The sequence below is a fragment of the Pseudorasbora parva genome, chromosome 11 (assembly GCF_024679245.1).
Source record: "Pseudorasbora parva isolate DD20220531a chromosome 11, ASM2467924v1, whole genome shotgun sequence".
NCBI classification, from domain to species: domain Eukaryota; kingdom Metazoa; phylum Chordata; class Actinopteri; order Cypriniformes; family Gobionidae; genus Pseudorasbora; species Pseudorasbora parva.
Window position 1 is genome coordinate 29,598,408 of NC_090182.1, and position 15,503 is coordinate 29,613,910.

Here is a 15,503-nt window from a genome sequence, read left to right on the forward strand (position 1 = left end):
TTTCTGCCGGGATGCATTAAATTGTCACAAGAAATTTATAAATGATTTGTAGTTCAAATAAATACTAATCCTTTGAACTTTTTATTAAGAAATGGTGAGGAAAAAATACAGCTATTTTTTTGTTGTTGTTTTTTGCTTGAGCACCAAATCAGCATATTAAAATGAAAATAATTATTTTCAAGACCGTTTTAAGGAAAAACATAAGGAATAAACTGAATGGAAAAATACGCCAATGTTTTCTAAATGTAAATATCTAGGGAGAAACAATGAGTTGTATCAGCAATGACTCAACATGTACAAATACTTCCAACAGATCTCGATTACATTTTAATTACGTTACATTTATTTTTTATTTTTTTATAAATGCTTATGGCTTCAATAGCTCTGCTCCCAACCACTAGAATATACAAATTGAAAACTGTAAAAAGGGATGTTCTTCCTTAGCATTTTTGTCTTTTTTCCAGTCCAATAGTCTAAAGATTCTTAAATCAAGATACATTTACTGGAGAAACAAAATGACATAAGACAGCTTGTTTTCTGAAAAAAAAAAAAATATATATTTTTTTATCAAAGTAGTCCTTACATCATCAAAGTAGTCCTTGAAAGCCCTAAAATATACATCATCTTCTTCGTCGTTGTCTTTAGGGATTGGCGGGCTTTTGTATTTCACCGGCGCCGTAGTTGACTATAGTTAACATGGACATTACACATTTTTTTAAAAGGAACACTAAACCTCACGGGCCAGAGAGAAATTCTGCGTCAGATGAACGTGTTACAGGTTTGTGAATCCACTGTTGTAACACTTGAGTTACATGACTGTATTGCTGGCTAGCTAGAGTTAAAGTTAGGTTTTACTTATTAAGGCGAGACACGGCAGGTGAAAACATAGTCAATTTTGAGATTTTGTGCCGGTTTACTCCCTTAACATGTAAGCTTTCCTGTCAAAATAAAAAAGGCAACATTACACATTTAAGGTGGTTATTTCATTATATTTTGTCACCGTGCGCCTTTAGATTTCTACCTGAAATCATCCAAAGTTATTCTAACGCGAGCTCTCGTGCCGTCTCCATTCACAGAAGCATGTCATGCCTGGTATCAGTAAAGCTCTCAGTCTCACACACAGCGCTGTCTAATTCCAAATATGGGCATTTCCTTTGTAGAACTAACCTACCGCGAAAGTTTGCAGCCGAAAACCACATCTGATTGGTCATGGATTCTGATGTAGCAAATTTGTCAGCTAAGCACAAAGTAAACCAAACTCTAAAGATTTATGAATTAATAATAATAATTCCAATTTTACCTATGCAGGCTAACTTAAAAATAGTCAAATGGTTGCCTTTTTTATTTGCCAGGGGTGAAAATGAGTCATCCTTAACATTTTTGGTGTTTTGGATTCACTACAGCTGGAGAACAGTTAAATACAAAACAGGTTGTAGGCTCTACTGGGTGAATTATTATTTTATTTTTTTACTGAGTAACAATTTTTCCAGATAGTATATAGATTTTTAAGCATTCTATTATCTCAAAAAGCCTGAAAAATAGTGCATTTAGCTGATGTAAATGGAAAAAAATCTCTCCGGGGGAGTATGCCCCCGGACCCCCCTAGGTTTCGGCTAAGCCCTGAATGTTTACATTGTCTGGCTCCGCCCCTGGTATTGTCGACGCTTCAAAAAAGTCTAACTAACCAACTCATGTCACATATGGACTACTTTGATGATGTTTGCATTACGTTCTGGGCGTGGACAGCAAGGAGCATACACTTACATTCAAAGGACAGAAAGGCCTCGGACTAAATCTAAAATATCTTAAACTGTGTTACGAGGATTAACAGAGGTCTTACGGGTGTGGAACGACATTGAGGTGAGTCATTAATGAAAGAAATTTCATTTTTGGGTGAGGAGAGGAGACAGAGTGATGAAGCCAAACATTATATGGGGATTATTAGGAGGCCATGATGAACAGAGGCCGGTGGGCAAATTTGGCCAGAATGCCGGGGTTCACCCCTACTCTTTATTGAAGGACATCCTGGGATTTTTAACGACCACAGAGAGTCAGGACCTTGGTTTAACGTCTCATCCGAAAGACGGATACTAAGGATAAATACTGAGGAAGATCATTTTTCAACACTTAATGTCACTATGATTTTAAGATTTTCTACTCTGATTTAAGACATTATTAAGGCTTTCAATTGCAAAAACCCTGTGATTTCTGAAGGATCATGTGATACTGAAGAATTTTGTGACACTGAAGACTGCAGTAATTGTGGCTGAAAAAGCTTTGACATCACAGAAATGCATTACAGTTTAAAATATAAAACAGTTATTTTAAATAGTAATTCTATTTTAGATTATTAATGCTGTGACCTAGCCTTTAAATCTAGACGCACCCTAGCGGCAGCAAATCTAATTTACAGCGAGTGTCATCTAGCAACTCTCCATAGACTTGCAAGCTGGAAAAACCAAACTCTGGTCAGGCCAATCACATTGTGTATAGAGTCGGTGGGCGGGGCTTAACATAATGATCGCAGAGTTATGGAGATTTCGTGTGCCACTTGTAAACAAAGAAGCTGGCGAATGGCGGCCTTTCAAATCGGCTTTGGCCGTGACTCTGGGAGACTTGAGTTAAGCTTTTCTTTGAGAAAAGAACGGCACTGAAATCATTCTTAAGAAGGGAAGATGTGTTCAGAGTTTTCACAACCGGACACAGCAAAAGTTTAATCTATCAACTAGCTCTGCTTCACGTTGCTCTGGTTGGTTTTAGTTCTATCCAATTGTGTGCAGACGGAGTTTGAAAAACAATAGTTTATCTCGCCCCTCAGATTGAGCCCTGCCAACTGTGAGTTCCCAGACCCAACATCTTGCGGCTGGCTTGTCAGGCTAGTTTTTTACAAATAATGCAGCCTCTGTAAGCGCAAGATATATCTTTCAGAAACCTTAACAAATATTATTGACCCCAAATATTATGTAATAATTTAAGACAAAAACCTAGAGACCAAAAGCTTATTACCAGATCAATATCCATGGTGTCGAAGTCCATGCCTTCATTGAGATCCTCAATCCGGCCTTCTGATGACATCATCACATCTTCCACAATGGGTTCCTCATCATCCTCCATCAGGCCTGTTCCTCGACGACTGCAAACCAATGACACCATGTTTTTGTGTGCATTTAAATGCCATCTGACCGCTGGACAAAATGCAGTGTAATGTTACATTTTGAGAGTGATTTCTCTTACATGGCATGCTGAAGGTTGCTCCTTAATTTGGCGTAGTTCATTGCTCTCTCCTGCTGCTGTCTGGCCACTTCCTCTTGTTGCTGTCTCTGTGCTAGCATCCATGTGACTTGTGTGCTGTAAAACAGTACCATCACACCTCACTATATCTCTTCGGTCCAAAACTAGATGCTATACGTCACGCATGCATGACAATTGTATGGCTATAATTAGCTGTATTGATGAGGAGTCATGACATCCACAGACATGAAAAAGTCAATGCTCTTACTTGTAGTCCATGGGTGTTTGGTGGTGCTGTGGCTGAGGGGTCTGAGGGTGTGTGTGCTGCTGTTGCTGATCGGGGGTCATGGTGTACACCCCCATGTAGCTCTCCTCGGGACGCAGGCGTTTGGGTTCTCTCATGATGGTGGAGGTGAGGTGTGGTGACGGCATCATTACGGGCGTCTGCATGCTCTGCTCACGGCTCATCCACACCTCGCTGCTGCTGCTGCTCTCCTCTGCACACAGACAGCAGAACAAGCAATAAAGCTGATGAAACCCAAGTAGCGACAGGTCTTTTCTTCCGTTTGGTTACATATAGCAGTGCGTAATGAATTATAGAAAAAGAAAAAAAATGTTGTTTCTGTTCATTGGTTGCTGATTGCATGTACACTCAAAAATGGAGGCAGATTAACATAAGCTTGCAGGGGTGATGATAGGTGAAGAGCATGCGTCAACAAGAGAGAAGTCTGATGTTTTAACAAGTTCATGAAGTTCTAACATTTTGACAATAAGATCTATATAGCGTGCATTTACAAATTAGATAGAGGGAGTTTTTATTCCATGCTTATTATCATAAATAAAAACTGGCATGACTTGGGGGGATAGTTCACCCAAAAATTAAAATTTGACATTAATCTGCTTGCCCCCAGGGCATCCTAACCTGCATCCAGCCAAATTTAGCCACGCCCACAACATTTGAGCTCGGGCAGTTCAGTCTGGACTTGATCCATAGAGGAGTGATTATGCCCGAACATAAACTGTTCGGACCAATTAAATTGTCAGGGCGGGCTTTAGACGATGATGGACAGATGACCAACAGTAATGTAATCATCCACATCATCAAAGGCGCTTAGGTTGAATTTGATAATTGTAAACGGAGAACTTGTTCATAAATGCATTAATCTTTACTATTTGTCTCAGAAATGATGATCGTGTTGGTAAGTACTCAGTGTATTCTTGAATTCTTTTTTTTTACAACACCGGCAAAAATCGTTTACACTCATCTTTTTCTTCTAACATTACTTATTCCAGCGTGCATGCAGACAGGGTTGCCAAGTATTTACAACAAAACCCCCCCAACTACTAGCCCAAAACAAGCCCAATAGCTTTTTGGGGGTGTTCTCTGAAAAAGGCCATTTTGGGAGTAAAATCTGTTATTTTGGCAAGGTTGCCTGCTAAAATTTGCAATCTTGGGTTTAAATGTCATATTAAGTGACGTCGCTTCAACCCACGGACATGGAAAACAACCTGCGGGAAAACTGTAGACTTGGCAACACAGTGCATTTGAGTTCTGTTGACATTTGACCACTAACGTTATGCGTCGGTCCATTGCTCTGATTGGTTGAAGGTCTATCCAATTGAGGTCTTTCCTGGTTCGGTTGAAACACGCCCCATAATCACAGCCCAAAGGAGCAATATCAGACTATTCTAGTATCAGATATTCTGACTAGAATTGAGTTTGACGATGTCAGATTAAGGCCATCCAATGATTGCGCCGTTATTTTGATTTGAGGTTAAATTTGAGGTTAAAACATTTGATATGACGTCTGATATGAGGTTAAAAATATACCATAAATACTGTTCGGTTTCTCGCAGATCTTTTAGGGTCTTAAAACATCAATGTGTCGCCACGAGCCACAGGGTTTAATATGGATTTGTATGTCTGTGTTTTTTTTACTCTCACAGTGGCTGTCATAGAAAACACCCCATTGACATGCATTATACAAGCAACGGTTGGAGTTAAAAATCTTCATTTGTGTTCTACTGAAGAAACAAACACCTACATCTTGGATGCCCAGGGGGGTAAACAGATAAACATCAAATTTAAATTTTTGGGTGAACTATCCCTTTAAAAAAGATCCTTAAAAAGGCCAATGGTGTTACAGTGCACATTCCATTAATGCACGTTATCAAGTGACATACATTATTTGTCTGATTTCTTGTATTCAAACAGTTATACCTTCCGGTAATTTCCTCTTGCCGGTGGCAGGCTTAGCTTTTTTACTCCTGACAGAGGAGCCTCGGCTACTGATGCCACTGACCACAGACATAGTGTCGTCGTCACCCCCCGCCTGCAATGAGTTTCTGTAAGAGATGAGCGGCAGCCAGCAGTCTTCCCTCTGCAAGGCCATCTGAAATGTCATGAAGCGCTCCAAATACATGTGCCTTTGGGAAAAAGAGAAGAGGACCAACATTAGATCCAACAGCTAATGAATGCTCCACAAAGTCCAGTTACGCACCTATGCATATGCTGAGGTCAATAAATGGTTGCTTACACAGTCCGCTTGTCCTGACGCATGAGTTTGGATGAGAACTCGCTGAGAATATCCAGAAAAGCCAGGTTGACGGGAGGATGTCCCTCACCCTGAGGATTCGGCTCTTTGAAGGCAAACTCAATACCGTCCCTAGACAGAGTAACATGTAGTGTAAACATGCAATCTAACTCCACGCACAAAGTTTTTATCCACCCAGAGGATCTCAATGGAATCTTACTTGTGTAACATGGCGATAGCCTCTCTGGTCTTGAGCTGGTCCAGACCAAAAGTCAGAGAGAAGCGCCGAGCGAGCTCTTTAATGCCGCAGAAAGCCGAGGATGAACGGTCAAAGCTGGGTCCCAGGTCTGACAGCATCTCATTGAAGAGCTGTACAAAGCGGAAGGAATAACACGTTATCAACCGGCAAATGAAATCTGGTTTGACGGAAGATACAAAACGTTTTCACTGACCTGTTGCAAGCTCAGAATGAGTGTCTTTGCACATTGGATTTTGTCGATCTGTCTCGTCTTGCTCATAGTTTCCTTGATGATGTCACCATAGTCATTGTAATACTGGACAGGACAAATTTTTTGTTCATTTTAGTGTGCATTAAAGGAAATAAATTAACTGAAAATGCATGTTTATAGAATGATAAGACTCACCCTCATGTATTGCTTAAAAATATCCGCACCAGTGTTCATCTCAACTACGTTGTAGATAATGAGTTTGCAATATGCGGCCAGCAGATTCCTCCTCTTGTGCAAAGCTTCGATTTTTCCAGCTTCATCATCCTGCTGCCCATCTGCTTGAAAATAAAGGGAGACAGACTTTCAAATAATGCTCACGAATGTGACTATGAGCAGCTTGCACTACAAGGAAAACTGCTGCCCTCTATTGGTCACCTTAAACCCTGACAGCAAATAAAGAAACAGAAGTTGATGTGTCCAAACAACTGTTCAATTAAACTAGTCAGTCTACTTCAGGTGAAGCTCAGTGCACAGCAGGATTAAGTGTTGCTAGAGTCTCTAATCTCTAAATCAATTAAACGCTTCTAAAGCCAATTTCCTTTGTGATGTCTTAGTGTTAGCATTCAACATTAAACAGCCAGGGGCGCTAAATCCATTCAGCAAAGCCTGTTAGCTCTAACTGAATATCGTTACGCTATTAGCAGTGATAGACCTGTGCTGTTGCTGTCTTCATCCTGGTCAATGAAGACATGGTCCAGGATGAAATTGAGAAGCTCGGACTGCAGGGATGCCTCAGATGTGTATACTAGGGGCTCAAGAGCTTCCCTCCCCCCTGAGACGATCTGATGGCTGAAGATCAGCAGCAGGTCACAGAGGATGGTGAAGGCCTAAGAGAGAACATGCAGTCAGGTAAAGCCTGTCCGTGGCGTGAGGGATAATGACTTGTTGTGACCTTTGATACAGACCTGCTCTTTGACAGCGGTGTTGACGCTGGTTAGGTAACGCTGGCACATTAGACAAAACGCCCTCATCTGTTTCCTCAGAGTCAACATGTCCTCCTACAGAGACCGAACGCATTGTTGACATCCAACAAACCACAGTAACAAGCGGGAAGAATGAATGAATGTAAACCATATGAATGGGAGCTACCTTTTTAGAAGTGCCCTCAGAGACCTTGGCTAAGCTCCAAAGAATGACGTAATGTGTGCACTGCAGTGCATGAATGACAATCTGGGAAGTCCAGAGAGACAGTAACGTTACCCGACAATCATGAGGCAAAAGCAGTTTCAACAGAACAAAAAGTTTCAACTGAACTCAAGGTGTTATTTCTAAGGGAGACTATTTATTTATAAAAATAAATAAATAAAAAAAAGGTAATTGTGAGATCATTTAAAATGTAATTGAGATTATAAATCGCAATTCTGTAAAAAAAAAAAAAAAAAAATTCAAATCGTGAGAAAAAGTCACAATTACACAGAACTCATTTGAGAAAGGTAAAGTCTCACCTATGTCATAAAAATTGCAATTAAGAGAAAAATATTAGAATAAAGTCACAATCCTACACTATAGTCTGGCACAGTTGGGCACTACAAGAATTCATACACCCAACTTGCTGAATTAAAATGAATACCTGCTCAGGCATGTCTCCATTTTCAATACCAGTGTTCAGTAACTTGTAGTTGCTGGTGAAGAGGTCCCATTTCGAGAGATCATGAGCACTACAACATACATAGGGATGAAAGAGGTTTAGTAAAGTAAATAAATGACAGCCTTTGCCCATAAAGCTGAGCTTTTTAAACCTGTCCTGCAGCACCATTAGCACTGCACAATGTACATTTTGTATTTCTCCCTAATTTGACATGCCCACCTCTTTCAGTCTCTACTATTGAGCTTAAGAATTCAATCAGGTGTGTTAGATAATGGAGACATCCAAATGTGCAGTGCTGGGGATGCTCCAGGACAAAGTTATAATATGTTAAAGAGAAACACTATATGATGGTACAGGAAAGCCTTACTTGTGGAAAGCTGTGATCCTCTTCAGTGTGGACAGAACTTGGTAAGCATCATCTTCATCTGGGTCCTCACCCTGTGAAAGAAACAAGCTACTCATGAGACAACTGCAACTTTCTGGGCATCTGAATGCATCAGATGAAAATTCTTTGGACTGAGTACTAAGGATGTGTGTAAAAAAAAAAAAAAAGGATGTGTTTCCAACTTTCCACAACTAGCTAGCTCAATTCTTGGTCTTAAAGAATCCCTGAAGGCTATGTGCACCAAACTCAGGTCAAATGCATTTTACTCACAAAAGACTGCATATTTTGTGAGCAGCTAGTAGACAGATTAAACTTTTGCCGTATCTGGTCGGCAAAACTCTGAACACATCTTCCCTTCTTAAGATTGATTTCAGTGCCATTCTTTGTTCTTTTCTCAAAGAAAAAATTAACTCCAAGTCGTCCAGAGTCGTGGCCAAAGCCGGTTCGAAAGACCACCGTTCGCCAGCTTCTTTGTTTACAAGTACCAAACAACTCTGCCGTCATTATGTTAAGCCCGCCCACTGACCGATGTGATTGGCCTGACCAATCTGAGTTTGTTTTTTCCATCTCAGAAGTCTATTGCTAGACTACATTCGCGACAAAATAGATTTGCTGCCGCTAGGGTTCATCTAAATTTCTAGACTACTAGATTACCCCTCCAACATTTGTGTGTGACATCGGTTGCCGACCCATGATATAGACTTTACTAATTATTACTGATACATTTTGAGATGCAGCACATACTACACCCTTTTAGAGCACGACTACTAAAAATATGAACAATTAGGGAAAAAAGTCTAAATAAACTAGTGCACCTCACTAATTAACTTGTCATGTTGGAAATGGAGGCCAGACCATCCCCAAAGAGACCTCCAGAAAAACAGACCACACAGTGTTGCACTAGAAGCAGAGCAGAAATACTCTTTCCAAACATTTGTCCTATGCAAACATAGAACAACAAAGTGCTCCTGAAAATCCACCCTGAGCCACCCGCTGTCCTCACCTCCTGCAGGAAGTCCTCCAGAAGCTTGTTGAACTTGTCCACCTGTTCATCCAAAAGCTGGCTACGGGCAATATCCACCCGGTTAAAGATGGTGAACTCCTCGTTGCACAGGGAGTGGTAAGTTTTGGAGCAAGCCTCTAGCACATCTGTGTCCGTGTGCTTCTCCACAATCTCTCTGATTTGTCTTAACAAAGAATCCAGGTGCTGCGAGAAAAAGAAAAAAAGAAAGCGGCTTTCATTCACATTCTACACAATAAGTCTTGTTGAGAATCAGTGTGCATTTATTCTGTTTAAACAACGTGGTTCAGACCTTTTCCAAACGCCCTGTGGTGTAGATCTCCAGATCAAAAAACTGGGGCAGCTGCAGCAGATTTGTCACTTTCTCTGCATCTACAGAGTACTGTGTGAAAGAAAAAAAGTGTATCTTATCAGTTTCAGCGCTCTTTAAATACCATTTCATGTTGCTTTTTACTTTTAATGGACTTTAACCTTTGCAAGTAAAGCTGGCAGTGCTATAGCGAAGAGCTCCGTCATTCTCGTCCGGTCATCAAGCTGAGTCTTCTTTTCCTTCGCTGTCAGAACCTGAAACCAGATCAAGTGAGAATTGAGAACAGCGTGTAACAGGTAATGTGTGAAAGCAGGGATCTGTCATCAAGGACCAGTCGATGCGTGTGGCATCAGGTTTTACCCTCTTGCCCGTGCCTCTGCCCACAGGAGGATGGCATTCTGCAGCCTGACGGATGGTGCACAGCATGATCTCTATCAGAGCTGTCTCCTGTCTGTCCGACAGAGCTGGAAAACACACAAAAGTAATTAATCTCTCAACCGCTTTGGAGCAAGTAAAAGTTCTGCTGGTGTGTCTCTGAGTCTGACCTTCCTCTCCGGGCAGTGGCTCATCCAGCAGCAGGCTGATCATGCACTCCCAGTCCTTCAGGATCTCTGCTGCACAGTCCCACATACTGTCCACTAGGTAGGCTGCATGCTCGTGAAGCTGAGGATCAACACGTATACGATATAAAATATCAGTATATGTGCATAATTAGAATATAATTATATAGTGCTGAAAAATTATGACTCATATCATGGTTCATTAATGAATTGCATTTCAATTAAAATGCTGAGAATTGAAGAGAACTGAAACTATGATCCATAAGACTTTGAGGAAATTGCATCCTTTAACATGCAAACAGAACTGACTTGATATAAAGGTGCCCTAGAACGAAAAATTGAATTAAGCTTGCCATAGTTAAATAAAAAGAGTTCAGTACATGGACATCACATACAGTAAGTCTCAAACATCATTGGCTCCTCCTTCATATGTAAATCTTGTTTGTGAAAACACCACGGAAAAACAGGCTATTTTCAACATTAGGCCACATGTAATGCAATCCTTGGGATCCTTAATATGTACGGCCCTAACATTTGCATGTCAGCCAATGTTCATTGAGGATAGCGAAAACAGCAGATCATGGACACAAATGTCATGTTCCAGGCTGTGCAGGGGACGTGAGGACTTTTCATAGCCTTCCCACAGATAAAAAAAAATGTCAACAGTCATGGTTGATGTTTATTTACAACTGGATACCGCAAAAATTTAATTCAAAGTTGTTCTTTGCTTGGCCTATTTCACCACGGACAGTTTTTCTAACCTGGGACAAAATCAAGCAGGATTAGCTCATTACAACAGTAGATACGCAAGTCGATCCCTTTTGACGGACTGAAATCTAAATAATCTGTGTGGGTCCTAACACCCTAGTATAGTGATGGGGACACTATACTGTCAATGAGCATCGTCCTTCGGATGAGACGTTAAACCGAGGTCCCGTTTCTCTGTGGTGGTTAAAAAATCCCAGGATGTCCTTCGATAAAGAGTAGGGGTGTAACCCCGGCATCCTGGCCAAATTTGCCCACTGGCCCCTTCTAATATGGTCCACTGGTCCATCATGGCCTTCTAATAATCCCCATATTCTGATTGGCTTCATCATTCGGTCTCCTCTCCACCAATCAGCTGGTGTGTGGTGGGCGTTCTGGTGCAATATGGCTGCCGTCGCATCATCCAGGTGGATGCTGCACATTTGTGGTGGTTGAGGAGAGTCCCCCTCCTATGTAAAGTGTTTTGAGTGCCTAAAAAAGCGCTTTATAAATTTAAATTATTATTAAATTATTATTATTATTAAACATGACACTTGACTATTTTGAGTGGCTTCTACATGACGTGTTTTGGCTAAATAAATCGACTTTTAAATCAGTACTCTACTGTCAAACTGTAACGTTACTGTACTAATAACATTCACACGCTACCCAGTTCAGTTCGTGATTCAAAGTTAAATCATTGCCATGACGGATGGTATAGATGTGTTTGCTGTCATTGAGCAGCAGTGCAGTGAAACAGCCAATCAGAGCAGAACTCTGCATTAATATTCATGACCCTTCCAAATAAGGCAAAAACAGAGCATTAAATTCTTGGAACAATTTCTAGGGTTGTAAATGGACCTGTAAACCCGTATCTGGACCATTTTTGACCTGTGATATTTGACCATGTAGATATCAGAGAACAATTTAACATATTGTTTCAAATCATTCTAGGGCACCTTTAATGTCACATCTAGGCCTGTAACGATAGTAGATAAATCAATTAATCGCACAATAAAAAAAATGAGCTCGATAATTTTTCCAGCCATGATAATTGCCATTTGCATGCTTTTTTGTTTTCCTCGTCTCTCTCGTTGACTGCGCACGCCTCGTCCGTTTGGGGAGGTGTTTATACTCGGCGCGCAGACCGGGTGCGGCGTGATGAGACGTCATTCTCGGCCAGGAGATTTGTCTGGAACTCATGGCTCTTCAGTTGCGGAGCCACACGCAAAGTTACGAAATTTGATGTGCACAACACCAAGCGAAATTGGGGTCTCGCGCACTCCGTGTCAACGTAATTTTTGCCGTGCGGACCCTTGCGCTCGAGCGGACGCGTCGTGTATAAACGAGGCTTAAAGCTACAATGAAGTTTGATAAACACAAGTTAATTCTTCAATTCAATCTTTGTGTGCTAAAAAGGCACATAAGTTCCTGTAGAGATAGCAATACACATGCTCCTTTTTTTGTCAAATAAAGGAAAAGCATGTCATCAAGAGACTAGCTTTCCTCAGAGATGGTCAAGTTCAGTTTGTGCATGATTACGCTATGATATAACATTTTTTTTAATACTGTATCCTAAATCGTGGATAATTAATTTATCATATGCTGAAGTACATTTCTGGATTAAAATAAAAAAACAACAAGAACCGTACAGAACGGAAAACCGTGACCCTAAAACCGTGATACGAACCGAACCGTGGGTTTTCTGAACCGTGCCGGCCCTAATATGCACCTAAAACACAAACATCCGTTGCATTTTCATCCATTTTATTTATTGTTTTGGGTTTTTTCCATTTTTAGTGTTAAATAGTCTTTAGAAAATTAAAGTTTATTGATCTTTGAAAAGGTGTACCTGCATTTTTATGCCATTATCATTATTTTAAATGAAAATGGTCTCAGAACGACAATATTATCGTTTATCCCAATAATTTCTTGGCCAATTTATCGTCCAGCAAAATTTGTTATCGTGACAGGCCTAGTCACATCATGTGTAAGGATATTGTTGATGTTACCTCACCTCACTCTCCAAGAAGAAAAAGACAGTGGTTTTGATGAGGTTGGCGTTTGCGCTCTGTCTGCCTCTTCTCTTGGGCATGCTGTCATCTTCAGGGTCTCGATGACTGAACAGTCTAAAAACAAAGATGGCGATGTTAACAACCACATCTCTTCGTTCATGTCTCTAGATATATTTTTTCTTATCTTTCAGGAGGTCAAAGACTAGGTTTATAGAAGCTTCATTTGTACAACTTTATCAGATGTGAAAAAACAATGAACAAAACTCACTTTTTAAAGAGGAACTCTCCTGCTGCCACAGCGACGGGGCGGTGGGCTGAATACACTAGGTGGTACACACTCTCACAGTCTTCTGCAGTAAGAACCTCATCACTGCTACTGTAATACCAAACAACAAAAGCACATGAGCACCCTGTCATACTGGTTCTTACAGAGTTCTGCCTGCAGTGTTTCAAATGTTGATTCAATAACCACTCTGACAGATTCAGTGAGATCATTCAATGAAACATTTGGCTGAATCAAGCCGATAACTCATGGGTTTAAAATAACTAGGTCACAAGTGTCATTTGTTTGTTAATTGCAATTAAACAATATTTAGATATTTTTAATATTCTCATATGCTCACCAAGGCTGCATTTATTTGATCAAATAAAATAAATAAAAAAGTTAATACAGTGAAATATTAAAATATACTTTTAATATTTTTAAAAATATTTCACAATAAAAACGTTATTTTAAGTAGGTAATATAAGTAATATATAAGAATATTTTAAAATGTAATGCATTTCTGTGATGGCAAAGCTGAATTTTCAGTGGCCACTACTGTTCTTCAGATTACATGATCCTTCAGAAATAATTATAATATACTGATTTGGTGCTCAAGAAACATTTCTTTTGAAACATGTTGAAAAAATTTGTGCTGCTTAATATTTTTGAAATTATTTATTTAAAATATAAATATTTTGTAAAATAATAATGTCTTTTAAATGTAATGCAACGTTTAAGTATTCATTTCTTTCATAAAACAAAGATGTTTTCACAATATTTTGTAACCCAAACCTCAAATTACCATCTTATAAGAAACTCTGCTATAGTAGAAAGTGTATTCAGAGTTTTACACGTACTGTAACACCAGAGTGAGCAGCTTTATTGCTTGCACAGCAACATCATACTCTTTGTCCAGCGTCATAGATACGATACGGTCCTGAAGGAGAAAAACAGATAACCCCATGTAAACAATATATAATATATACATACAAACTATACATTTCACAGGAGTATTTTAGATGACTAATTTCTGTGTTTGCTCTATTTTGGATGAAGCTTCCCCAGATGGTTCTCTCACCTTGAAGCGGCTGGTGAAGAGCTCCAGTTTGGCATTGAGCTCGCGGTTATAGTACAGCCCCTGCAGAGCTGTGAGACACTTCAGACGCACCTCACCTTGCTGAGAGAGAGGAAGAGAGTTACAATTTAATTCCAACTCCAGGAATGTGTCGTGACTAACTCCATCTGACACTATATTTAGGGATTAAAGAAAAAGGGATAAATTATTGAATTCTCACCTTGTCGTGCATGGTCCAGCCCACATACTTAAGATAGCTGTCGTTAAGGAATGCATCACTGTACATTTTCATCCACACGCCAATCTCCTCGATGCAGATTGCCCGGATCTCTGCTATTGCATCACTGAGGAGGAATAACAGAAGCACTTAAGCCCATAAACACCCACAGGAACATAGAACATTTCTGAGTAATCAGTTGAATGGCAACTGATGATGAGTTTGTGCTGGTAGAAAATCAACACTTATGGGTGCATACCGATATCGGTGAACAAAGACACCCTTGAAAATGGCATTCATCATGTTTTCAATTTCATCTTGATTTTCTTGTAACTGTAAAGAAAAAAAAAAAAGTTTCATTATTCAATCATTGTTGCAGGCAAGGCATGACGGTAACCTATATTAGTAGTCAAAGGTTTGTGTGTATGTGAGTGAAATCAAAAGCTTCTTGTATGCAAACTTCTTTAACATTACACCTTTAACGTCCTCTCTTTACTCCCTCTTGCTTTTCTTTCTTTTTATCACAGTTTCTACAATTTGAAATAACTCTGACAAAGAGACTCTTTCAAGGTTAAGGGCTCCCAAATATGTGATTTTATTATATATGACCATATGTGATTTTAATGATATTCATCTTTGATGTTATTTTAAGAAACAAGCTGCTTCTCCATCAGGACCATCGATTCAGGATTCGGAATCATGAATCATGAATCAATATGCTGATTCATAACGGTTCGACACTGTTTTGAAATCGGTATAATCAATATGCAAGTCGTTTAGTTTTGTTTTCGTTTTTTGCACACAAACTATTCTCGTTGCTTCATAAAATTATTGTAGAATCACTGTAGTGAGATGGGCTTTGTAACGTCTTTAGTGCCTTTTATGGGTCTTGAGAGAGGAAAGGCCTGCCTGAGCCATCAGATTTTAACAAAAATATCTTATTTTTTGTTCCCAAGATGAACAGAGGGTAAGTAATTAATGACAGAATTTTTATTTGTCACCCTTTAAAGAGTTAGTTCACCCAAAAATTAAAATTAGCCCATGATTTA

General features: G+C 39.7%; 1 protein-coding gene across 3 annotated transcripts in view; it reads right to left on the minus strand.

Annotated features, from left to right (window-relative positions):
* Positions 1-15,503, minus strand: part of stag2b (STAG2 cohesin complex component b) — a 51,068-nt gene that overhangs the window by 2,583 nt on the left and 32,982 nt on the right. For 2 of the 3 annotated variants that reach the window (XM_067457773.1, XM_067457771.1), the window contains exons 9-32: positions 14,714-14,787; positions 14,458-14,581; positions 14,241-14,339; positions 14,020-14,099; positions 13,166-13,273; positions 12,900-13,011; positions 10,124-10,241; positions 9,939-10,042; positions 9,740-9,832; positions 9,561-9,650; positions 9,251-9,454; positions 8,230-8,300; positions 7,845-7,932; positions 7,364-7,444; positions 7,180-7,272; positions 6,927-7,101; positions 6,410-6,552; positions 6,218-6,319; positions 5,986-6,134; positions 5,769-5,897; positions 5,453-5,658; positions 3,500-3,728; positions 3,235-3,348; positions 3,007-3,133 (exon numbers count right to left, since the gene is read on the minus strand). In XM_067457773.1, the coding sequence (XP_067313874.1) occupies positions 3,007-3,133; positions 3,235-3,348; positions 3,500-3,728; positions 5,453-5,658; positions 5,769-5,897; positions 5,986-6,134; positions 6,218-6,319; positions 6,410-6,552; positions 6,927-7,101; positions 7,180-7,272; positions 7,364-7,444; positions 7,845-7,932; positions 8,230-8,300; positions 9,251-9,454; positions 9,561-9,650; positions 9,740-9,832; positions 9,939-10,042; positions 10,124-10,241; positions 12,900-13,011; positions 13,166-13,273; positions 14,020-14,099; positions 14,241-14,339; positions 14,458-14,581; positions 14,714-14,787 (2,913 nt within the window). The remainder of the gene's footprint in view (positions 1-3,006; positions 3,134-3,234; positions 3,349-3,499; positions 3,729-5,452; positions 5,659-5,768; positions 5,898-5,985; positions 6,135-6,217; positions 6,320-6,409; positions 6,553-6,926; positions 7,102-7,179; positions 7,273-7,363; positions 7,445-7,844; positions 7,933-8,229; positions 8,301-9,250; positions 9,455-9,560; positions 9,651-9,739; positions 9,833-9,938; positions 10,043-10,123; positions 10,242-12,899; positions 13,012-13,165; positions 13,274-14,019; positions 14,100-14,240; positions 14,340-14,457; positions 14,582-14,713; positions 14,788-15,503) is intronic. The other variant, XM_067457772.1, reaches the window with a different exon arrangement.